Source organism: Lynx rufus, unplaced genomic scaffold (genome assembly GCF_022079265.1).
Source record: "Lynx rufus isolate CCGP_SWC_20201006 ecotype Redwood Valley unplaced genomic scaffold, mLynRuf1.p SCAF_9, whole genome shotgun sequence".
In the NCBI taxonomy this organism is placed as follows: Eukaryota; Metazoa; Chordata; class Mammalia; order Carnivora; family Felidae; genus Lynx; species Lynx rufus.
In genome coordinates this window covers 73,572,585-73,597,324 of record NW_025814897.1, presented here as the reverse complement: position 1 = coordinate 73,597,324, position 24,740 = coordinate 73,572,585, and the positions used below count along the sequence as shown (strand labels likewise).

Here is a 24,740-nt window from a genome sequence, read left to right as displayed (position 1 = left end):
AGGCACCATGGTGTACATTACACCCGCATGACTTATTTTATAACTAGAAGTTTGTACCTTTTGACCACTTTCACCCATTTCATCCATCCCACCCCACCCTGCAAACCACCATTGTGTTCTGTTATTGATGAGCTTGGGTTTTGGTTTTTAGATTGCACATGTGAGATAATACGGTATTTGTCTTTCTCGGTCTGACTTATTTCACTTAGCATAACACCCTCAAGGTGTTTCATGCATATTGTTGCAAATGACAAGATTTCACTCTTTTTGCAAGGGTGAATAAAATTCCAAAATGAATAAATTACATTATATGTTAATAGAATTTTATATATATATTTTACATATATATTATATATTCCATTTATATAAACATATATATTTCATTTTATGTGTGTGTGTGTGTGTGTGTGTGTGTGTGTGTGTGTGTGTGACACAGGTATAACATTTTCTTTATCCATTCATCTATTAATGGACACTTGTTCCTATATCTTGGCTATTGTAAATAATACTTCAGTGAACATAGGGGCGCATATATCTTTTAGAGTTAGTGTTTTCATTTTCTTCAAATACCCAGAAGTCGAATTGCTGGGTCATATGGTAGTTCTATTTTCAGACAGAACTGTTCTGTTCTGTTTTCCATTGTGGCTGACCAATTTTCATTCCCACCAATAGTGCACTAGGGCTCCCTTTTCTCTACATCCTCACCAATACTTGTTGTTTCTTGTCTTTCTGATAATAGTCATTCTGACAGGTATGAGCTAATATCTCATTGTGGTTTTGGCTTCCCTGATAATTAGTGATGTTGAGCACCTTTTCATGTATCTGTTGGCTATCTGTATGTCTTCTTTGGAAAGCATTGCTTTTTTTTTCTTGGATGAGCTGATTGGCAGAAGGCTATTAAGGAAGGAAGAATGAACAGTCTGCTCTTGAGCAAACCATTAAAGCCATTAGGAAAAGTAATTTCAGTTACTTATGCATTTGCTGAGAAACCTTGTTTCTGATGTTTCTGTGTAAGAACTTCCAATGTTCTAGTGGTTCCTCCATGTGAATAAGACACGAATGCATCATAATGACAGCACCTCATTTTAATTCCTCAGTCTCTGCTGTATAGGTTTGGGTGTTTTGAGAAGAAGCTTTCAAGACACAGGATAAGGGACATGTTTGGGGTCGTGCCTGCAAAAGATAAAGGGGAGAGGGCACATGAGTATGGGGGTAAAACCTTTAGACCATGATGCAGGTCTCATATCTGTGAAGGTTCGAGGAAGGAGAAGATTGGGTAGCAAGAGCCTCAGACTACAGCGCAACTCTGAGAAAGTGTTAGCCACCCCAACAGGGAACTACAAAGCCTCCTGGCCTTCTCAGCTATTTTCTAGGGCTTCCCAGGGAGAGCATGGCATAAGCTCAAATACTGCAGCAGCTCCCTGAGATGACACAGCTGGAGCATGTTGGCTGAGTACACTCCATAGCAGGCTCTCTCTGCAAAGGGTCTCAGCAGCACATTTCCATAGCAACCATACATTCTAGTCAAAACTCAGCTTCATGAGGAGCTGTATCAGTTAGCTTTTGCTGTGTAACAAGCCAACCCAAAACACAGTGGCTCTGGAAAAAAAAAAAAAAAAAAGCATTTATCTCTCACTCATTTGAGAGTTGGCTCTGTTGAGTACTGATTATCTCAGCCAGATTTGCTCACCTGTCTGGGAGTTGCATGGCCGTCATCTGATTTAGATGATTTAGTGTGGCCTCCAATACAGCAACTAGCCCTAACTTCCAGTGTTGCTCAGCCTGCAGCAGGCTCTGCTTCCAGTGTCTCTCACCCCAAACAGGCTCACTTGGATGCATCCTCCTCTTACTAACATCCGAAGCACCAAAGAAAGCAAATGGAAATGCACCAAGTCTCTTGAGGCCTAGACTTAGAAATGGCACTCTTGTACTTTGGTCTCATTCTACTGACCAAAGCAAGTCATAAGGTTGAGCCCAATGTTAAGGAGCAGCCTATAATTGGAGGACACTGCAATATTACATGGCAAAGGACATGGATGTGAGGAAGCGTGAAGGTTTGGAGCCAAAATTGCAAACAAAATTGGAGCAAAATTGCAGAATCCAGGCTAGTCACAAAGGCTTGAGTCTCTTTTTCAAAAAGTATCATCATCAAACGTGAGGTTATCATGAGAGCACCTGGATATCACAAGTCAGAGGAAGGCAAGAAATAGGAGAACAGTACAAATACCACAAGACACATTTGAAAACCACTTTATATCTAGTTGTCTCATTGGCCTAGGTCCCACCCAAAGAATAAATCCCATGAATCGGTTGGCAAATTTTAGATAAACAAATAGCCTTTTTTCTTTTCTTTTTAACGTTTATTTATTTTTTTTGAGACAGAGAGAGACAGAGCATGAACGGGGGAGGGGCAGAGAGAGAGGGAGACACAGAATCGGAAGCAGGCTCCAGGCTCTGAGCCATCAGCCCAGAGCCCGACGCGGGGCTCGAACTCACAGACCGCGAGATCGTGACCTGAGCTGAAGTCGGACGCTTAACTGACTGAGCCACCCAGGCGCCCCGCCTTTTTTCTTAATTAACTGATTATTCTATTTTTCCTAAGGCACGTATAATAAGACGTATTAGCTACTGCACAGATTCTGCCTTGGCAGGCCCATAAAAAACTAAAGGCAATTTTATTCTGTGGAACCATTTTAAAAAACATACTTACATTGGTCTCTTGGGCCTCTACAGTTTGAGTTGTTTTGTTTGATATTTGGGCCATAGTCAGGGAAGACCATGTTTGAAAACATGTTTTAGTTCAGAAACACTTAGGGAGAGTTAGGAATTCCGGGTTAGGGGTTCCTGAGTGGCTCAGTCAGTTGAGCATCTGTCTCTTGGTTTAGGCTCAGGTTGTGATCCCAGGGTCATGGGATCAAACCCCACATCAGGCTCTGTGCCGAGCATGGAACCTGCTTGGGATTCTCCCTCTCTCCCTCTGCCCCTCTCCCCTACTTGCGCCCTCTCTCTAAAATAAAATAGAAATAAAAAAATAAAGAAATTCCTAGTTAAACCAATGAAATCTGGTGGTAGGTTATCTCATCGAGCTATTAACAAAATATCAGCACCTGGGAGAAGGAATTCTCACCTGTGAGCCACAGTTTCTATGTGTGAGAACAACAGTGCAGCCCATACATGGTTCAAAAACCTGGTGTGAACCAAAAGTGTTTGATTCACAATGAGATGTGTACATTACGAAGAGGCAGAGGGGCTTTACACTGCGTCTCCCCAGAGTCACAAAGCACCACAGGGAGATCGGAAAAGAAAGTTCATCAGTGCAGCATCAGAAAAGCCACATACCACAAACACACACCAATATCAATCCTAAGAACTCCTCAACGGCATCCACTGGCATTCTAGAATCCCCGAACTCCCAAAGTCAACTCCAAAACATAGGGCTAAACTTTGCTTTGGAGCCTCTTACCTTTTTTAAAAGATAAATAATTAATAAAATCACTGCAAGTGACAAGGGGACTCCAATGTAGAAAAAACTGTTCAAACTCCAAGCTGTCTTCTCAGATTCTGCAGAGGGAAAGAGGAAAAAAACATTAAGAGGAAACCTAAAGGCTGGAGCCAGAGACCACACAACCACTGCTAGGACCTGGGGTTGTATGTCATTTTCCCCGTCCCTGTGACCCTCTGCCACGTGTCTTGGCGTCCTCCATTCCTATCACACACACCTCCACCCATCAAACAGTGTGTTTAGCACTTGCCAGGAAACACTGCAATACTGAACACTACATAGCACACACACATGCCACGCAATGTTCAAAGCTTCCAAACTACTACACCCTTACTCCTATAGACTGAATATGTGTGCCCCCCCTCCCAATTCATATACTGAAATCCTGATGCGCAGCGTGATGGTATTAGGAGATAGGGTTTGGGGGAGGTGATTAGGTCATGCCGGTAGAGTCCTCGTGAATGGGTTTAATGCCCTTATGACAGAGGCCCTGGAGAGCTCCCTCATCCCTTCCACCATGTGAGGATACAATAAGAAGTGTGCAACCCAGAAGAGAGTCCTCACCCAACCATGGTGGCACAACCATTGCAAACTTTCAGCCTCTGGAACTGTGAAAGATAAAGATCTGTTGTTTTGAAGCCACCCAATCTGTGGCAAATTGTTATAGCAACCTGAATGGACTCAGACATACATATGATGCAGACAAACCCCTTATTCGATACACACGAAGCGTGTTTCAATTTCATACTCCCCATGCCCCACACATACCCTGTACACATCCCTTCACACACCACCCATACACACATTCCTAGCCCTTACTTCCAAGAACCATTCCTCTCTCCCTCCAGGACCATCCCAGTGCCCATCTAGCACACCCAGACCACATCCCACAGGGCTCCTTGTCAGACCCTGCCTTCTTTACCCCTCATAGCTCCAGGCAGATGCATCTAATCAGAAGGGTCATACCCACCCAGGACCAGAGCTGTGACCAAGGAAGCCAAGATATGTGCTCAATGGACCTCATTCCACCAGCAGGAAGGATTCTATAGTGAGTTGTAGATCTTGAGCTAAGGATCCAATATGCCTGGGGAAAGTGCTGGGCTCCTGCAGGACCACTCCACTATGGCCTCCCCATCCTGGGCACAATCCAGAAGGCAGAACTGACTCAGCCTCTACCAGCCAACAGTTTGCAGTGGACCTGGGGCCTGAGCAGAAGAGTTGCTGGCAGGGCTGGGTCCCTGGCCCCTGATAGACCCTTATCCTCAGAGGACACAGACAGGATCCTATGCCCATTCTCCTTGTAGCTAGCAAGCTTCACACCCCAAGCCATATAGACCACCCAGGTCACTTAAACTGCCATGGTTAACAAGGAGCCCTGTTTTCATCTGACAACTTTTGTCACCACTCTCCACCTCCTAGACTATCTGCCCTGGCTTAAGAGACCTAGTCTGGACTGCTGACTCTAGGGCTGAGCTATGCCATACCAAGCTTTCTATCTTCCCTACTGGCCCCCAATCTTCCCTTAGGGACTGCCTGGGAACCAAAGTTTTGTGTTACCTGACCTCAAGGTGAAGAGTAAGAGAAATGTTCAAGAGGTTGCTTACCTATCACAGTCAAGGTGAAATTGAGCTTCTGAGGGGTAGGCAAAGATTTGTGATATATCACACACTGGTAGATGGTCATATTGTCTTCCAGAGAGGGCTTCAGCATCAAGAAGCTAGTGACATTAAACATACCATTCTCGATGGTGTGATTAGTGATGATGCCTTCAAAAACCTCCTGAGGATCCTTCTGGGATAATTTTTTCCACGTAATAGTAATGTTGTCAAGGTGGAACCCACTTGACATACACAAAATAAGTGTTTCTTGCTTTTCTTTCACTATGGCTTGCTCTGGAAACAAGCTGCTGACTGGGAAAGCTGCCAAGAGAGAAGTCATACTTTGAGGGTAGGTAGGGACTAGATTACTATCAACCCAATGCCCCAGTAACAATCCTAAGATTCAGCAAGCCTTTAGGAAAGGTGAGCATACTGAATGGGATTCTGCTCAGGCTAAATATTCTGCGAATGTTGGTTTCAGTGTCAGCTGATATGCTATGGCTCCCTACTCTCACAGCAATTTTACAGAGCAGAGTTTCTTAAGCTACTTTGTATCCTACATAGACACCTGTAAAAATCTGAGGAAAGGCTTGGAACACTGCTGTGGTAGAGACTGCTAATGGCCAATTTCCAATCTTCAATGACATATCCAAATTAAAGCTACATCTTTCAACCTCCACATAGCCATATGAACTTAGGGTCTAGTAATTTAGTTGTAATCAGAAGTGATGAGAGCAACTTTCTGGAAGTATCCTTAAATAACAAGGGTATCTTAGAGAAAAGGACTGTGCCAAAAAAAATAAAAAAAAAAAAAAAAGAAAAGAAAAGGACTGTGCCCTTCTCTTCCTCTCCCCCTTCCTCCTTCCTGCAGAATGGCTGGAATACCACCTGATGACTAGAGACAGAGAAACCACTTCCAAACTCAAGGTGGAAGCTACCTGTTGAGAATGGCAAAGTGATAAGATAAAAGGATCCTGGGTCCCCTAAGGTCACAAAACTGCCTCACCTGCCTTGGGTTGGCTACAGTTGTGTGAAAGACAATAAACTACCTTTTTTAAAAGTCATTGTTGACTTCTGGTTTCCCTTCTAACATGTGAAGACCCTGGAAGTCGTAACAAGATGAACAAACTGCACATCAACAAGTTTTCTTAGATCCATCAGAGAATTGAGGTGACAAGGCAAACCAGCACCCTGAAAACTAGACAGGCAGATTGAGAGAATTGCGGCCAAGATCATGGCACCGTAAGCAGATACCAGAGCCATAAACCAGTAGAAGCACTTAAGTAGCAACTCTTGACAAATCTCTAAAGGATGAGAGTAAGAAACTCCTGGGGGGGGGGGGGGAGGGGCTCAGTCTCATGGCGGCCACCATTCTTTCATTGGTTGTACCACCAGGAACACCACCAGGTTCTAACAGTGAAGATTCAAGAAAAAATCCCCTCCTGTTTCAGGGGAGAGGAAAGGTATTTAAAAATATACCCAGTGCAATATCCATAACAAAGGATGCTCTCAAGAGAAAAGACTGCCAGAGCCTTCTCTGACCTGGGGTAAAGATGATTAGCCAACTTTAGCCCCCTCTAGCCTTCAGGTCTCACCTAGGAACACTTCTAAAGGTCACAGCCTAGGGGCTTACAGGTCTCCAAGAATGAGCTTTAATGGTAAGATCCACTGTTTCCCCTCAGCAACACTTCATTACCACAGCAATGGGGCTCCAGGGTGATAACAGTAAAGGAAAACCTAGAGAGCTGCAAGGCACCAAATCTATTCGAGGAGGGAAACTCAAAGAAAACAGGTAGCCAGCAATGAGGACCTGCCCATTCCAGCGGAAAATCCTTACAAGGAGCCTCTTAAAAAATGTATCTTGTGTGGAAAACATGTAGATTAAAAGAATGTACAGTTTTTGTCCCAGCTTATTTCTCCATTTACTGGATGCATTTATGAAAGGCATAGGACTGGTCTTTGTGGGAAGAAACAGAAATCACAAAAGTGATTAGGAGAGCTCAAATCATGGGGTTTTTATGCCAGTTACATTACAAGGATCCTACATATCTCAAAGACCCTAACATTTGTAACATCAAGTACCAGTAGTAAATTACAGAAGTTTTATCATCAATAAACATATTTTACAATAAAGAGAAAGAGAGAGAGAGAGAGAGAGAGAGAGAGAGAGAGAGAGAGAGAGAGGAGCGCCTGGGTGGCTCAGTCTGTTAAGTGTCTGACTTCAGCTCAGGTCATGATCCCATGGTCTGCAGGTTCCAGCCCTGCATCGGGTTCCGTGCTGACAGCTCAGAGCCTGGTGCCTGCTTCAGATTCCGTATCTCCTTCTCTCTCTGCCCCTCCCCAACTCATGCTTTGTCTCTCTGTGTCTCTGAAAAATGAATAAACCTAAAAAAAATTTTTTTTAAAGAAGGGGAGAGAAAGGTTAAAAAAAAAAAAAGAAGCAAAGAACAAGTTCACCAAATAGAATGGTACATACTAATCCAACTATATACATAATCACTTTAAATGAATGGTCTAAACATATTAATTAAAAGACAGAGACTATCAGAGTGGATAAAAAACAAAAGACTCACCTACATGTTTTCTGTAAGAAACCCACTTTAAATATGAAGACAGGTTTAAACAGATAGGTTTAAATCAAAGGGATTGAGAAAGACACACTATACTAATGCTAACCCAAAGAAAGCTAGAGTAACTGTGAATTTAAAAGAAGCCTTCAGAACAACAACAAAATTTTTATTAGGGATAAAAAGAGACATTACTTAGTGAAAAAGGGATCAATTATTCAAGAAGACCTAAAAATCCTCAACTTGTATGCACCTGACAACAGAATGTCAAAATACATGAGGCAAAAACTGAAAGAACTACAAGGACAAATAGACAAATCTGCAATTATAGTTGGAGATTTTAACACTCATCTTTCATTAATTGATAGACCAGCAAGCAGAAAAGCAGTAAGAAAATAGTTGAAACGAATAGCACCACCAATCATCTGACTGAATTAATTAATAGGATACTTTATCCAACAGCAGAATATACATTATTCTCAAGTTCATGTGGAACACTCACCAAGATAAATCACATTCTAGCTCATAGACTACATCTTTAAACATTTTAAAGAATAGAAATAATGCGGGGTATATTCTCAGACCACAATGGAGCTATCCAGATATAAATAAGCAGAAGGATGGCTGCAAAAATTCCAAATTACTTGGAGAATAAATCATTTCTACTCTAAATAATATATGGGTCAAAGAAAAAGTCTCAAGAGAAATTTTAAAATATTTTGAACCAAATGAAATTAAAATGAAAATCCTACTTATGAAAATTTGCAGGTGTTACAAAAGAAATGCCTAGAGTGGAGTGTATAATATTGAATACATATTTTAGAAAAGAGGAGAAACACAAAATCAACTATCTTAATTAATAAGCTTCCACCTTCAGAAGCTAGAGGAAGAAGAGCAGTTTAGCCTAAAACAAGCAGAAGAAAAGAAATATCAAAATTTAAAGCAGAAAACAATGAAACTGAAAACAGGAAATCAATGGAGAAAATCAATGAAACCAAAAACTGGGGCTCTGAAATGATTACTAAAATGATAAGCTTCTAGGTTGACTAAGAACAAAACAGAGAAGACATAAAGTACTAATATCATAAATGAAAGAGGGATCACTACTGATGCCATGAACAGACGGATAATAAAGGAACATTATGAGCACCATTATGCCCACATATATAATAACTTGAATAAAATGGACCAATTCCTTGAGAGACAAAAATTACCAAGATTCACACAAGAAAAAATAGATAATTTGAATTGGCCTGCATCTATTAGGGAAATTTAATCAATAATTAATAACCTCAGAAAAATAAAGCACTAGGCCCAAATGGTTTCAATGGTGAATTCTACCAAACATTTAAATTAATAATGATACCAATTTTTTACAATTTCTTCTAGCAATTAAAGTAGAGGCAACACATCCTAACTCATTCTATAAGCCCAGTAATACAGTAATCCCAAAACCAGATGAAAACATTACAAGAAAGGAAAACTATAGACCAATATGTTTCAGTACACTAAATGCAAAAGTCCTCAACAAAATATTAGCATATTGAGCCCAACAATGTATAAAAATAATTATACACCACACCTAAGTGGGATTTATTCCAGGTATTCAAGACTGTTTCATCATTCAAGTCAATTAATATAATCCATCACATCAACAGACTAAAGAAGAAAAATTACATGATCATATCAATTATGCAAAAAAAGGATTTGGCAAAATCCAACACCCATTCATGTTAAAAACTCTCAGGAAACTAGGATAAGGGGAACTTTCTCAACTTGAAAAAGAACATCTACAAAAAACTTACAGCTAACATCACACTTAATGGTGAGAAACTAAAGACAGGAACAAAGCAGGGCTATCTCTTCTGACCACTCCTATTCAATATTGTGATGGAAGTCCTAGCTAGTATAATAGGGCAAGAGAAGAAAATAAAAGAGCTACAGATTAAGAAGGAAGAAATAAAACTGTCTGTTCTCAGACACAAGGTTTATATAGAAAAATCCCCAACACTGGACCAAAAAAATATTTAAACCCTAGAACTAATAAGTGATTACAGCAGCAGCAGACTGCAGGATTCAAGGTTAATATATAAAAGTCAATGGCTTTCTGGAAAGAGCCCAAATGTCCATCAATGGATGAATGGATAAAGAAGATGTGGTATATATATACAATGGAGTATTACTCGGCAATCAAAAAGAATGAAATCTTGCCATTTGCAACTACGGGGATGGAATTGGAGGGTACTATGCTAAGTGAAATTAGAGAAAGACAAATATGATATGACTTCACTCATATGAGGACTTTAAGAGACAAAACAAATGAACCTAAGGGAAGGGAAACAAAAATAATATAAAAACAGGGAGGGGGACAAAGCATAAGAGACTCTTGAATATGGAGAACAAACAGAGGGTTACTGGAGGGGTTGTGGGAGGGGGGATGGGCTAAATGGGTAAGGGGCATTAAGGAATCGACTCCTGAAATCATTGTTGCACTATATGCTAACCAATTTGGATATACATAAAAAAAAAAAAAAAAGTCAATGGCTTTCTAATACACAAGCAATAAACAATTGGAATTTCAAATTAAAAACCCAATACCATTTAAATTAGTGCGCTGTCTGCCCCCTTAAAATTTCTTTAAACCTAAAAGAAATATTTAGGTTTAAATCTAACAAAATACGTACAGAATCTACATGAAGAAAACCAGAAAATTCTTATGAATGAAATCAAAACTCTAAATAAATGAAAGGATATTCTGTGTTCATGGAAAAGAAGAATCAATATTGTTAAGGTGTCAATTCTTCCCACCTTGATCTATAGATTCAATGTAATCAAAAGCCCAGAAAGTACTTTGTGGATTCTGACAAACTGATTCTCAAGTTTATAAGGATAGGCAAAAGGTCCAGAATAGCTCACACAATACTGAAAAGGAACAACAAAATTTGATGACTAACACAATCTTACTTAAAGACTTACTGTAAACTACAATAATCTATAGAACATGGTATTGGTGAAAGAATAGACAAATAGACCAACAGAACAGAATAGAGAGCCCAGAAAAAGACCCACACAAATGTATTTAACTGATCTTTGACAAAGGAACAGAAGTAATTCAACGGAGAAAAGATAATCTTCAACAAATAGGCTGGAACAACTGGACATCATATGCACAAAGTCTGCACATGGAATCTAGACAATCTAGACACGCATTTTATACTTTTCACAAAAATTAACTCAAAATGTATCATAGACCTAAACATAAAACTAGAAAATGTCTAGAAAGATAACATAAAAGAAACTCTAGGCGGCCTTGAATTTGGTGATATGCTTTTAGATACAATGCCAAAAGCAGAATCCATGAAAGCAAAAAATCAGTAAGTTGGACTTTACTGAAATTTAGAACTTCTGCTCTGCAAAACACAGTTAAGAAAATGAAAAAACAGGCCATAGACTGGGAGAAAATATTTGCAAAACACATATCTGATAAAGGATTTGTATCTAAAATATACAGATGACTCAAAAAATAAATAAATAACATAACAGAGGATTCTTAAAACTCAACAACTGGGACACAAAGGACCCAACTGAAAAATGGTCAAAAGATCTAAACAAGTATCTTTCAAAAGAAGATATGCAGAGGACAAAAAAGCAAATAGAAAGATCCTCAACATCACATGTCATTAGGGAATTACAAATTAAAACAACAGATGAGATATCACTACATACTTACTAGAATAGCTAAAATACAAAAAATTAACGATACCAAATGTTGATGAGGATATAGAACAACAGGAACTCTCATTCATGACTGGTAGAAATGCAAAATGATACAGTCACTCTGGAAGAACTGGCAGTTTCTTACAAGTTTAAACATTGTCTTAACATATGATCCAGCAATCACACTCTTGAGTATTAACCCAATTGAGATGTAAAATTATGTCTACACAAAAACCTGCACCTGAATGTTTATGGCAGCTTTATTCCTAATTGCCAAAAACTGGAAACAATCAAGATATTTTTCAATAGGTGAATGGATAAACAAACTATGGCACATCCATACAATGGAATATTATTCAGTGATAAAAATAAATGAGCTATCAAGCCACCAAAATAACAAACAACAACAAAAAAAGACATGGAGGAATCTTGAATGTATATTGCTATATGAAGGAAGCCCATCTGAAAAGGCTTCATACTGATGATTCCAATTCAATTATATAATATTGTAGAAAAGGCAAAACTATGGGGACAGTAAAAAGATTAGTGGTGTAAGGGGCCCAGGGGGAGGGGCAAATAGGTGAAGCAGAGGCAGTGAAAACTATTCTGTGATACTGTAACATATATGTCAAACTCACAGAACTAGAAACACACAGAGTGAATCTTAAGGTATGCAAATTTTAAATAAACCATTTAAAAGTTCAAGGAATCCCCCAAAAGAGAGAAGGTACACTGTAACAACAAATCTAAGTGTACTACAAATGTACGAAAGAGCCTCACTGCAAGGGACAGAAGAAAGGTGCTGACCTATGGAACTTCTGAAATAAATGGAGTCTACAAGAACAAAGGCAAGATGAATTGCAAGTACTACCCTGGGTGATAATGTTGTTTCTCATGGGGGTACAAGTTAACAATTCTGATATGGCTGTAGACATATACTAGAATTAAACAATTAAGTAAATAGACGAGAGGACGATGGGAGCCAGGTTTCTTACTGTTGGAGTGGGTTTCACAAATATGCAAAAGAAGGAGGCTAGAATGATTCATATGGTAATAGATTAAAGTTAGGGACATCATTAAGAACTACTATATTAAAATAAATATAGACACAGATGGTTAAAAATAGAAATTCTTACAGATTTTTGTATATACACAGATTAGTATACATACACATATTTATTTGCTCTGTCAGTTCAGAGGGCCCAGAAGCAATGATATCCCAGTGGGGACAAGCATATCTAGTGCCCGCATTTTGGTTTCTAACATATTTTCCAATCAAAAGAACCAGAGAGAATTCCTTGAATAATTGGCTGATTCTAGGAATGGGACAAGAAATACACAAGATGATCCTGGAGCATCTTCTAGTGCCAGAAAGTAAGGAAGTGCTTAGCTCAAAACAAAACCCCACAATGATGAGAGTATGTCAAAGAGACACAAGAGTCAACTGAAAATGCTCCCAATGGCCAAAGCAGGAACAATTTGAGCAATAAAATAAAGTTGTATGAAATTATAACCTGGGGCGCCTGGGTGGCGCAGTCGGTTAAGCGTCCGACTTCAGCCAGGTCACGATCTTGCGGTCCGTGAGTTCGAGCCCCGCGTCAGGCTCTGGGCTGATGGCTCGGAGCCTGGAGCCTGTTTCCGATTCTGTGTCTCCCTCTCTCTCTGCCCCTCCCCCGTTCATGCTCTGTCTCTCTCTGTCCCAAAAATAAATAAACGTTGAAAAAAAAAAATTTAAAAAAAAAAAAAAAAAAAAGAAATTATAACCTAAAGTACAAAATAAATATCCTGAGTCCAAACTGACATCAATAAATTTAGATTAATAAGTGATGGAGAAGAGAGAAATCTCTTGTGCAGAAGAATCCCAAATAAATTATGTAACTACTCCACTCTAAAGGAGGGGGAGCATAATTTACCACAGCTTAAATGTGCGCTGCATAGAGTGACTTCCTTTCAAAGACTATAAGATGACAAAGAGGAGAGGAGAGTAGCTTTATAGGGGAAAAACCAGACAAATACTAAAGCTAGATGATTAAGGTCAACACCAAGAGTCATAAATCATTCAAAGAAATGGGATGGGATGAAAATGGCACTTTACCTCTGTGATCTTCCTCCCCCAAAACCATAACTCCAGTGAATTATGAGAAAAATAGCAGGGAAATGCCAATAGAGTGGCATCCTATGATATACCTGACCATTACTCCTCAGAATATCAAGGTTGCCAAAACAAGGAAAAGTCTGTGAAACTGAGAAACTGTGACAGTAAAGCGGAGCCTAAGGACACATAACAACTAAATGTATTGTGGTATTTTGGATATGGGATCCTGGAACAGAAAAAAAGACATCAGATTAAAAGTTAAGGAAATCTGAATAAACTATGGACTTTAATTAATAATAATAATTATCAATATTGGCTCATTATTTATAACAAATACACCATACTAATGCAAGATGTTAATAATAGGGAAAGTGGTGTGCAGAGATGGGAGTGATATGAAAACTCTGTACTATCTTTGCAATTTTTCTGTCAATCTAAAGCTATTCTAAAAAATAAAACCTATTAATTTTTTAAATGCTTTTATTTTAAGCTTTCTGTCAGTTGCAGAGGAAATGAATCCTAACTTAACATTCTCATCCCCCAAACTAATATGTACAAAATATTAGAAGTCCTAAGTACAATTTTGGGAAGGCTCATAGACGCTGTCCCCCTTTTATAGGCTGAATTGTGGCCTCTCAAAATTCATATGCTGAAGTCCTAACCCCAGTGCCTCAGACTGTGACTATATTTGGAAATAGGGTCTTTATTTAGGTAACTCAGTTACAATGAGATCATTAGGCTGGGCCCTAGACTAATATGACCAATGCACTTGCAAGAAGGAAAGAGTAGGACACACATGCACAGAGGGAAAAATACTGAAGACACAGGGAGAAGATGGCCATCTACAAGCCAAGCAAAAAGCCCTCAGAAAAAAACAACCCCATGGATACCTTCATTTCAGACTGCTAGACTCCAGGGTTGTGAGAAAATAAATTTCTGTCATTTAAGCCACCTGTCAGTGGTATTTTGTTACGGCAAACCCCAGCAAACAAATACACCCCCCAAAGCTCATCTACATATGATCAGACCAATCATAACAGAGGAGAGCTCAAAGAGGTGTTTGGTGGACAGTGGCTGTTGCTGCAAGTCTTCACCGGGCACCTACCTCACACCAGCACCCAGCTGGGCATGTTCATGCATTATGTTACGTAATCCTCAGATCATGGGACAGGTGTGATTTATCACCCCATTTTGTTCAGGGGAAAATTCAGGTCCAAAAATGTTAAGTGACTGGCCCAATCACCCAGTTTGGAAGCAGCAAAGCTAAAACAGGATTCAGGGACGCCTGGGTGGCTCAGTCGGTTGAGCGGCCGACTTCGGCTCAAGTCATGATCTCGAGGTCCATGAGTTCGAGCCCCACGTCGGGCTCTGTGTTGACAGCTCAGAGCCTGGAGCCTGTTTCGGATTCTGTCTCCCTCTCTCTGACCCTCCCCCGTTCATGCTCTGTCTCTCTCTGTCTCAAAAATAAATAAACGTTAAAAAAAAAAATAAAACAGGATTCAGATCTATGGAACCCAGCATCTCACTCCTTTCCCGGCTACCTTTCAGAGACACCTCTGCAGTAAACACTCACCATCCATACACTAAGTAAATCATATCATAACTTATATAGCTGTCTTTCACTGAGCACTTACAGTGGGCCATACATTATACTAAGCATGTTACCTGAATTTTTCATAGACTCTTCCCCACAGTAAACCTCCTAGGCAGGTACTATTACATTTGTTCAGAAAGAGGTTCTATGTGATTAATAGAGGTTCTATGTGATTAGTAACTTGCCCAACACTGTTCGGCTGTCAAACCCATCTGTCTGACTCATAGGCACGTTCTAAACCTCTGCTCCATCTGGCCCAGCCACAACTCCACCCCAAGCCTCAGTACCACGGAAACCACAGGGCCCTGCCCCCAGGGAACTCACCCACAACCTCCAGCTTGACTTGTCCCACTGCTTTGTGAGGGGTGATCACCACCTCACATCGGTACTCTCCTGCTTCCCTCAGCTGGATCCCTGGCAGCTGCAGAGAGGCATTCCCACTCTCCAAACTCTTAAGAGGCACCATGGCTCCAGGTCGACCTGTCATTTGTTGGCCTCCAAAAAACTCAAATAGCTTAACTTCTGTTGCAGACCCTGGATTCTTCCAAAACCAGGTGACACCCATAATGGTTATGTTTGGGGAGGGGTCACCATAGACTTGGCAGAAAATAGTGGCATTGTCATTCAGGAGCACAGTCTGAGTTGTCCCTGCCATCTTCACATGCAGGGAACCTGTGGCAATAAGAGAATTCAGTTATGGGAGGCTGTTGGAAAAAAACATAGGCCTGATACTCTCAAACACTACCACGTAAATGGAAACAAATCCCTTTTTTTGTGAGGGGAAGGGGGTGTTTCAGGTACAGACGCTCTTAGTTCACGGCCCTGCATTAACCCACGTAAGAGTGTTCAACTTGGTTCTTCTTTTTCAAGATTGTTTTCAATATTCTATGTCCCTTGCAATTTCAGAGGAATTTTAGAATCAGTTTATCAATTTCTACAAAGAACTCAGCCGAGATTCTAACATGAATTGCACTGAATGTGTAGCAATTTGGGGAGTACTGCCATCTTAATAATGTTGTCTTCCAATCCATAAATGTGTTTTGGGGATGTACTATGGAATGAATGTTTGTGTCCCTCCAAATTTCACACAGTTGAAGCCTAACCCCCAGTGTGATGGTACTTGGAGGTGGGGCCTTTGGGAGGTGATTAGGTCACAAAGGTGAAGCCCTCGTAAATGGGATTAGTGTCCTAATAAGAGACAGGCAGAGAGACCTCTTTCTCAGCACCAGGGGATAAAGTAAGAAGGTATTCCTCTACAAGTCAGGAAGAGGCCCCTCACCAGGACCCAATTCAGTCAGCACCTAGATAGTGGACTCCCCAGCCTCCAGAACTGTGAGAAATAAATCTCTGTTGTTTAAGCCACTTAGTCTAAGGTATTTGTTAGGCGGCCTAAAAAAACTTAGGATGGGATAATTTTTCCATTTCACTTTAGATCTTCTTTAAAAATTTTCAACAGCAAATATTCCTGCTGTTCTCATTTTGTAAATAATCAAGACAGGCTAAACATTTGCTATAGTAAGATCATGCATGTCTCCCCAAACTTAGTTCTTTCCCTGGATCTGGTTTTATCAATGCTGGTGATTCATATGATGCATCTTATGTGGGAAATATCTGTAAGTCTAGGTATCCTTGAGAAATGATAGCAAAGCTAGTGTAATCACTTTTAAAGATAACGATTGATAATTTGATGATTACCAGTTGCCATTAAATGAATTATAAAACTAAAAAAACATATAGTTTTCAGAGTAAAAGTTTTGTGCTCCTTTTGTTAAACTTATTCCTAAGTATTTTATTCTTTCTGATGGATTCATAAGTAGAACTTTTCTCTTAATTTTATTTTTGGATTGCTCATTGCAAGTATATAGAAATACTATTTATTATTTTTTAGTTCTATCTCCCTCCCACAACAGGCACCCGTTGTAAGATGTTTAATGCTTACATTTTTGTTCTCTTTAAAACTGCCTTGTTTTGTTTCTCAAACTTATGAAAATGCTATGGAGTTACATGTTACTGTTTCTGCTTCTGGCACTGTTTCAAGATCCTCTCACTGCTATGTGTACGGCTAGTCCATTGGTTGAAGTTGTTGACAAGTTCTCTATATGCAAATCCACATTTGGCTCATGTACAGCCCCAAGGATGGACAGACACTCAGATGGTCTCCAAAATTCCCACATCCCTAACCATCCACCCACCACCACCTGGCACAGCCTGGCCTACTCTGGCCAGTCTACTAAGCGTCAAGTGATATTTTACTGTGTTAACTTCTATTCTATGATTAGTAATGAGTTTAAACATCTCTTCATATGCCTTTCAGCCTTCTGGTGTCCTGTTCGATAATTAGACAGAAACATCCATCAGTGTCCCTCCCCCCCCCCAAAAAAAAAGTAAAAGAGAAGGTTTGAATATCACCACGAAGTTAAAACGTTCCCCTTACTCTCGGCAAACTTTTCAGTAAAGTGAAGATGCCTCCCGGACAACACGTGGGATAAGCAAGTGGAGTGGTTTTTTTTCCACTTCCTCCCCCTTTGTTTGTCTTCTCAGCTGTAGCAAAATGATGCAAGCGGCTCTGAAATTCACAGAGCATTCAGAGCATAGAATCAAAGGAGGCCCCCCTCCCCAGGTTTCTACAAGGGCCGACTCTGCACACAGTAGCCGACAGTACAGTAATGAATGAGTAAACGAACTCGAAATTTCGGAGGAGAGCTCCCGGAGCTCGTTAGAGCCCGGAGCGGCTGCGGATCTCGGACGGGACGGGACGGGACTGCTGCTGTCGCGGACCGATGAGGGGGCTGCCGCGCGGCCAGCACCCCATCCTGCCTACGCATCCCACCCTGCCTCCACCCCCCCACCTCCGCCTACCTCACACACCCAGCCTCCCCCCCCCCCCGACCCCCCTCTCTCCGGGCGCAGCGGGCCTACTTGCGCTGGGCGGCGAATGCCACAGGAACAGAAGTAGAGGCAGAGACACGTGAAGGAGCAGGAGAGGCAGCTTGCAGCCCCGCGACACACGGCCTTCCGACCCGTGAGCCATGTCCACTGCCACGCGCGATTTGGCTGCGCCCACTTGCTCAAAGGACCGGCCGGAGCCCGGGTCCGCCTACTAAGCTGTCTCCAGAAGCTTCCCCTACGTAACTCAACCCGCCCTCAGCAACAGAGACACTGAGTGGGCGGGACTGCAGCCCGCCGCCCGCCACCCGGGAGCCCGCGAGCCCGCAAGCCCGCGAAAGGGCTTAAGTAAAGGCGAGCGAGCCCGCACCTCCTAGGCCTATGAGTCCCTTCCGCTTGTCTGCGAAGTGGGTCTGGCTCGCTGCTCTCTTTACGTTGAACACTTGTAAGGAGCCATGTGCCCGGCTACAGCCCCGCCATGGCGCAGGAGAGCCGGGGGAACCCAGCTTTGGGCGGCAGAGGTTACCGCCTTGGGCGGGGAGGTGTCTTACGGCGGGGGCTTCAGGTCAGCCTCTGGTTCACTTTGTTTTGTTTCTGTTTTTTTGTTTGTTTTTTTTTTAATGTTTATTTACTTTGAGAAAGAGAGAGAAAAAACACAAGCAGGGGAGGGGCAGAGAGATAGGGAGACACAGAATCTGAAGCAGGCTCCAGGCGCCGAGCTGTCAGTGCAGAGCCCCTTGCCGGGGACTGGAACCCACCGACCATGAGACCATGACCTGAGCTGAAGTCCCAGGCTTCACGGACTGAGCCACCTCAGGAGCCCAGGTTCACTTTGTAAAGTGAAGCTGGGCGCCCCCTCCGTGTGGTGGAAGTTAACTAACGCAGTGCCAGAGTGTGGGTAGGTTGCCACAGGGTGACTGCCCTTACCATCCACAAAATAAACTTACATTACTTTAAAAAAAAAAAAAAAAAAGCTTAAGTTTCTTAAACTGAAAGCCAAATTTATATCCAACATCTGAAGGCAGCCCTTAATTTCCCATCCCCTTACTAACCAAAAAGTGGCTTCTGACTTTGTCCAGCAAAACCTGTTCATTCAGTGATCACTAAGTTTTACCACCTCCATACCAGTTTTTAAATCGGTTTTAACTACAAAGTTCAGAACACAAGTAGCAGTGCTATAGTAAGATGCCCAGCATCTTGCATTCCAGTAGTCTCACTGATCCTACCTAGTTTTTCCCTCACATCACTAAAAGTAATGTATGCAATCTATAGAAAATCACAGGCCGACCTGCACTCAACTGCCAGCTGCATCATCACTGATTGTGTGACAGACAGTGGGCAAGTTACCTCGGTTTCCACTTCCCTAAAAGTGAGATAGTAAAATCTTCCCTGCAGGGCTGTTGTAAGAATTACAGGATCAGGCAGGGTGTGAATGTAAGACTTAGTGGTACTGTCAGTAACTAAGTAGATATTTACATTCTCACTCACCTGCAGAACAGCATGCATAGTGAAAAGAGCACAGAACTGGGAGGTGAGCAGGGTGCCCACGCTGATACCAACTAGCTAAGTGAAGGTCACAGTTTCTGGGCCACAGTTTTAACAAGTAAGAGATCTACAAGGTTAGGTCCAGCTATGGAATTCTAAAATCCCAAATTACACCTTTTCTCAACTGCTACCTCCTCCAGGGAGTCTTAACCTAGGGAGAAGACCTCTTCTGATATTACTGACATCATTAAATAACTTCTTCCAAAGGAAGTTATCTGATGAATCCCTAAACTTGCCCAATAAACCACTCTGCAAACCACTGGGATTTCCACTTCAATGCTATCACTGGCAGCAGGGGCTGGATACTGCTGGAATGCTGGAAAAGGAATGCTGGAAAAGGAATTCCCTCATTGGTACATGATCTCTAAGACCCTAAGACTCTATGACTCTATAAAATAGTGTTTTGCAAAGAATCCATTCTTTCAACACTGCCAAGTTTACCTTTTTCCCCAGAAAATCACCACAAATATTACATGTTTTTCTGATTTTACATTTAACATACTTAAAAACAAAGCTATACAAATGATGACTAGAATAATATATTCCGACAAATATTGCACTGGGAGAATTTTTACAACGTATCATCAAAAAACAAACTCAAATACAACAAACTTGTATAGTCTTTGTGTCTTCCTGATTACCAAATTAAAATCCACTTATTTATTGGCAGTTTTTTTAAATGATCCAATTCTCTAAATAAGCCACAAAGAATTAAGCCTAAGTACACTTCAGAGTAATACAATTTCTGTCCAAACTTTAAAATTAACAGAACTTTTTTGGCCATGTATTTATAAAAGGTTACATTTTTAATTCAACATTTAAATTGAAAAAATTTCAAAATCCTCCAAATCTAGTAATAACAAATAAATGGTCTTTAAAATAGGATGTATAAGCCATCATTGTTAAGTATCTTGTAAAACATAATAAATATTGAGAAAGCATGGATTATGCAGCACTGGTTTCCTTCATGAAAAGGAAGGGCAATTTTTTTTCACTTTTTAATTCCAGAAGACAATTTTTTTCAGAAGACAAAGAATAATTAATGGTCTCCCCTCCACACCTACTTTAGGCACAAGCTTACATATAAATGTACACATATTGCTTCTAAAATATCTTTCCATTAGAGACTATATAAATTGGTACATGGATATACTGAAAGTTGCAAGGGCTTACCATCTTCATGTGTGCTAATAGATCTTGGACTTAACAGCTTCAAAGAAAGAAACACCTTCACCGAAAAGGGGCTCCTTCCTCCACCTCTGCTACAGTACATGAGCCTCCAGGGCTCTTCCATTCTTATTCCCTGAAACTGGATAGAGAGGTGCAAACAGAGCTATCTAGAAGTCACCAGAGCCCTCACAAAAGAATGAAACAGTTACTGGGCATTAACTGGCTTCAAATTGTCCTTGAAATAAAATACTTGGCCTCTATTATATTTTTACATAAATCTTTCATAAATTAATCCTGTCTTAATAAAGTCACCTCAACATCTTAATTAGCAATACAACAGACTCCCTTGGAGAAAAGATGAATAGTTTGGGACTGTGAGGGAAGGGCAGAATTCCTTTGAAAGGCCTGATAATAAACCCCAAAAGCTGGAGGCAGGGAAACTCTAAGACAGCTGACAGTGATGCGAATAACATTCTACATCCCTCAAAGCTTTCTCCAGTGACTCAGGGAGTGCATTAGAAACACAACAGTGGGAAAGTCAATAGAAAAGTGGAAAAGGGAAGAGTTCATAGAAAGAAAAGAATTTAATTAAACCTCCGATCATCTGGGCAAAAATAACGAATACAAAAAACTAGGCTACTTCTCTTTTAATCAGAGATTGCCAAATTCATGTCCTGGTCTATTACAAAAAAATATTTTTCTCCTTTATTAACAACCATAAGACACAAAATGTCTGCTGGAATGCACAAAATATTTTTTTAAACTATTATTATTTGAGGAAGGTACAAAAAAAGCTAAAGAATTGGACAAAGGGACATTCATCAGAGTCTGAATACTATGCATTTGCTCATAAGCTGGTTCACTCTGTGGAAGAGGTGTCAGGAGCTCTATAAATGAGTCAGAAATTTTCTTCAGGGTTAGAATTACTCTCCACAGTGCTCAGAAACCCCTCTATAAGTGACTGCCTGCTTGCCTAACTAGCTCTTTCTGCAAATGTGGTTTTCTTTTTCCTAGTATCAATCCTGAATTTCAATGAGACATACTATAAATATCAAAGAGAGTGAAAATACATACACACCAAAGGAAACAATAAACGTACACAAGATTAGAACTGAGAGTTAATCAGAAAAAAAAGCTACAAATTGTAAGATAACATTGCTCAATGCTATAGAACAAGATGATAGGAGTTTTAAATTGTTGTGTTTGACAAAGATGCTTCAGTACTACCACAAAGACGTTTAAACATGACGAGGCATGGCAAATGTTTTAAAAAAGAAAATATCTTTAAGACATCACTATACTAACAAGGAAATATTTACAAAGTAGCCATACCAAGAACAGAAAAGGTAAAATTCAAAAGTAAAGCAAGCTCAAGTCACTTTAACAATTGAAGGGTAATCGTGAACTGTAAACCAGGTAACACAGCATAGTACAAAACAAATACGGAATGGCACAGGCTGTCCATGGGTTTCATACTCCACACACAGGGAATCTAAAATGAGGGTAGCCATTTAGTAAATGACACATACTCTCATATCATTAAAAATCTACATTTAACGTGGACTAAAATTGAACACAAATAACATTTTAATACGATTCATGGGAGAAGGCAAAGAGAACTAAATGGAACCTTATTTTTTTCTCTCTCACTTTCAAAGCACTCAGACAAGTCACAAGTTTAAAATCACGTGGGAATAGGGTCACTTGGGCGGCTCCATCGGTTAGACAGCCAACTTCAGCTTATGTCATGATCTCCCAGTTCATGAGTTGGAGCCCTGCATCTGGCTCCGTGTTGATAGTGCGGAGCCTGCTTGGGATTCTAACTCCCTCCCTCTCTCTCTGCCCCTTCTGTGCTCTCTCTCTCTCTCTCAAAATAAATAAATAAACTTAAAACAAAAATCACATAGGAATAAATCACTACCCATTTTTAAATGCCATGGAACAGCAAAATTAGAAGAATTGTAAAACAAAATATTTTAACACTTTAATTACAAGATATATATTCATAATCCTGGAAGTCTTGAAAAATATATTTACTACTACGGATAAAACAAAAAGAGGTAAGGAAGTTTGCACAACAAAAGCCAAATCTATTGCTTGTAATAGGTAATAAACAAAACAAAACCTGTTTACAGGCATGCACAGCTTTGAAGTTAACCCGAAGGGTGAGCATGTAAGGAAAAAGACATTGTCAAGGGCTGGCTAACAACCAAGATGGGACATGGCATTCATCAAGAATATACTAATGTCAGCGCACCTGGGTGGCTCAGTCAGTTGAGCACCTGACTCTTGGTTTTGGCTCGGGTCATGATCTCACAGTTCATGGGTTGGAGCCCAGCAATGGGCTCTGCAGCTGGCAGCATAGAACCTGCTTGGGATTCTCTCTCTCTGTCCCTCCCCTGCTCGTGCTGTCCCTGTCTCTTTCAAAATAAATAAACTTACAAAAAATTCTTTTTAAAGAATATACTAATGTCAAGCAAAATGTAAACTAAAAGCTGTGCAAAGAAAATTATAGACATCTGTGAACATGAAATGTAGGGGTTTTTTCTACATTCTATAGGCAATATGTCGAAAAAAAATCTAAATTCTTAAATTAAATCAGAGGTTTTATTGGTTTTATTTTGTTTTGCTTTTTTCTCAGTAAACAGGTTGGCAGTGCTAGCAACCATAAATCTAAATTTTTCAATTTGATGTCTTTAACACTTACTGCTGCTGCTTGTTCTGGCTAAGTTCTTGGATTGTCTAAGAAATGAATACTAATCCATAGCTAACTATTCATGTAGAAAATAAGTTAAAACATGAGTAAGGAAAGACTGGAATCCTGCAATGATATTGTATGAAAAAAAGGAAGGAAAAGACCTTGATTTCCCTCAAATCTCACAACTTGAAAGCAAGTTGTCATAATCTTTCATTATCTCACCCACAGGAAACAAAAATGTACACTTTCCATTTTACTCAATACAGCTTAGTCTCTCAGTTCAAAAAACAAAATGAATTGAAGTTGAGGCATCGGTGGTTAAGGGTGACAGTGGACTTCTTTAGCAGCCTCTGCAGGGAATTAAAATCTCGCATGAAAAAGAAGAAGGTCATCGTCTAACTCTGGCTCTTTTTCAATTTCTTCTTCATTGTACTGTATATCTATAAAACAAAGATTAAATATTAGGCACTAACCAAAATTAGGCTTGTCAAAATTTCTTCCTAAAGAAAATAGATTTCTCACCCCCTCTTTTATTAACTAGGCTGTCTTAAAAATCATATTCTTGGGGTGCCTAAGTGGCTCAGTTAGTTGAGCGTCTGACTTAGGCTCAGGTCATGATCTCACAGTTCGCAGTTCATGGGTTCAAGCCCTGCATCAGGCTCTCTGCTGTCAGGGCAGAGCCTGCTTCAGATCCTCTGTCCACCCCTCTCTCTGCCCCTCCCCCGCTTGCGTTCTTGCTCTCAAAAATAAATGAACATTTAAAAAAAAAATGACATTCTCACAAAACATCAAAATTTTCTTTATAATTTTCTTCATGTGAAAAGCAGATGTGCGTTTAGGCTTTGGTCATACAAATCTGTTCAGTTAGCATAGAAAAGAATGCTGTTGTAAACACATTTTGGTTAAAAAAATGTAGAGCCATATCTCAAAAGAGTTTTTTTAGCATTACTCCTAAATTACAGTTTCTTTTAGCAAGAGTCAAGTATTCTATCATCCTATCATAAAGTATCTATCCTCTATCCTATTCTATCATTCTATCACAAAGTATCATCCTTTAAAATCTAATTTTAATTATACATACCAAAGTATACTATAAAATTTATATGCTTCATGAAAATTCATATGTGAAACAAAAACCCAAATTACAAATACATACCACTAAGTCAGTTAAACCAAAGACTACTACATACCTAAAAAGTATTAAGAAGAATGATATAAACACAGGACCAATACTTTCTAACAGAGCTGGAAAGAATACTATTAGAAACTCTTTAAGAAGCAATATTCACTCATAAGTGCCTCGTACGTATAAGAAGTGGAATTCCTTAAGTCCATAAATAATCTTGAGCTAATAATCCTTTTTTAATA

General features: G+C 40.1%; 1 protein-coding gene and 1 non-coding gene across 2 annotated transcripts; one reads left to right on the top strand and one right to left on the bottom strand.

The window, feature by feature from the left end:
* Positions 1-1,065: 1,065 nt before the first annotated feature.
* NCR3LG1 (natural killer cell cytotoxicity receptor 3 ligand 1) lies at positions 1,066-18,104 on the bottom strand. The gene is made up of 5 exons (XM_047072020.1): positions 17,993-18,104; positions 15,398-15,745; positions 5,107-5,421; positions 3,464-3,561; positions 1,066-1,173 (listed from the first exon to the last, which is right to left on the bottom strand). Exons 1-5 carry the CDS (start codon positions 18,102-18,104, stop codon positions 1,081-1,083), a joined length of 966 nt encoding a protein of 321 aa, XP_046927976.1. The 3' UTR covers positions 1,066-1,080.
* Positions 16,527-16,659, top strand: LOC124506570 (small nucleolar RNA SNORA72). The gene has a single exon (XR_006960819.1). It is a non-coding gene; the product is annotated as a small nucleolar RNA SNORA72 (small nucleolar RNA).
* Positions 18,105-24,740: the final 6,636 nt, after the last annotated feature.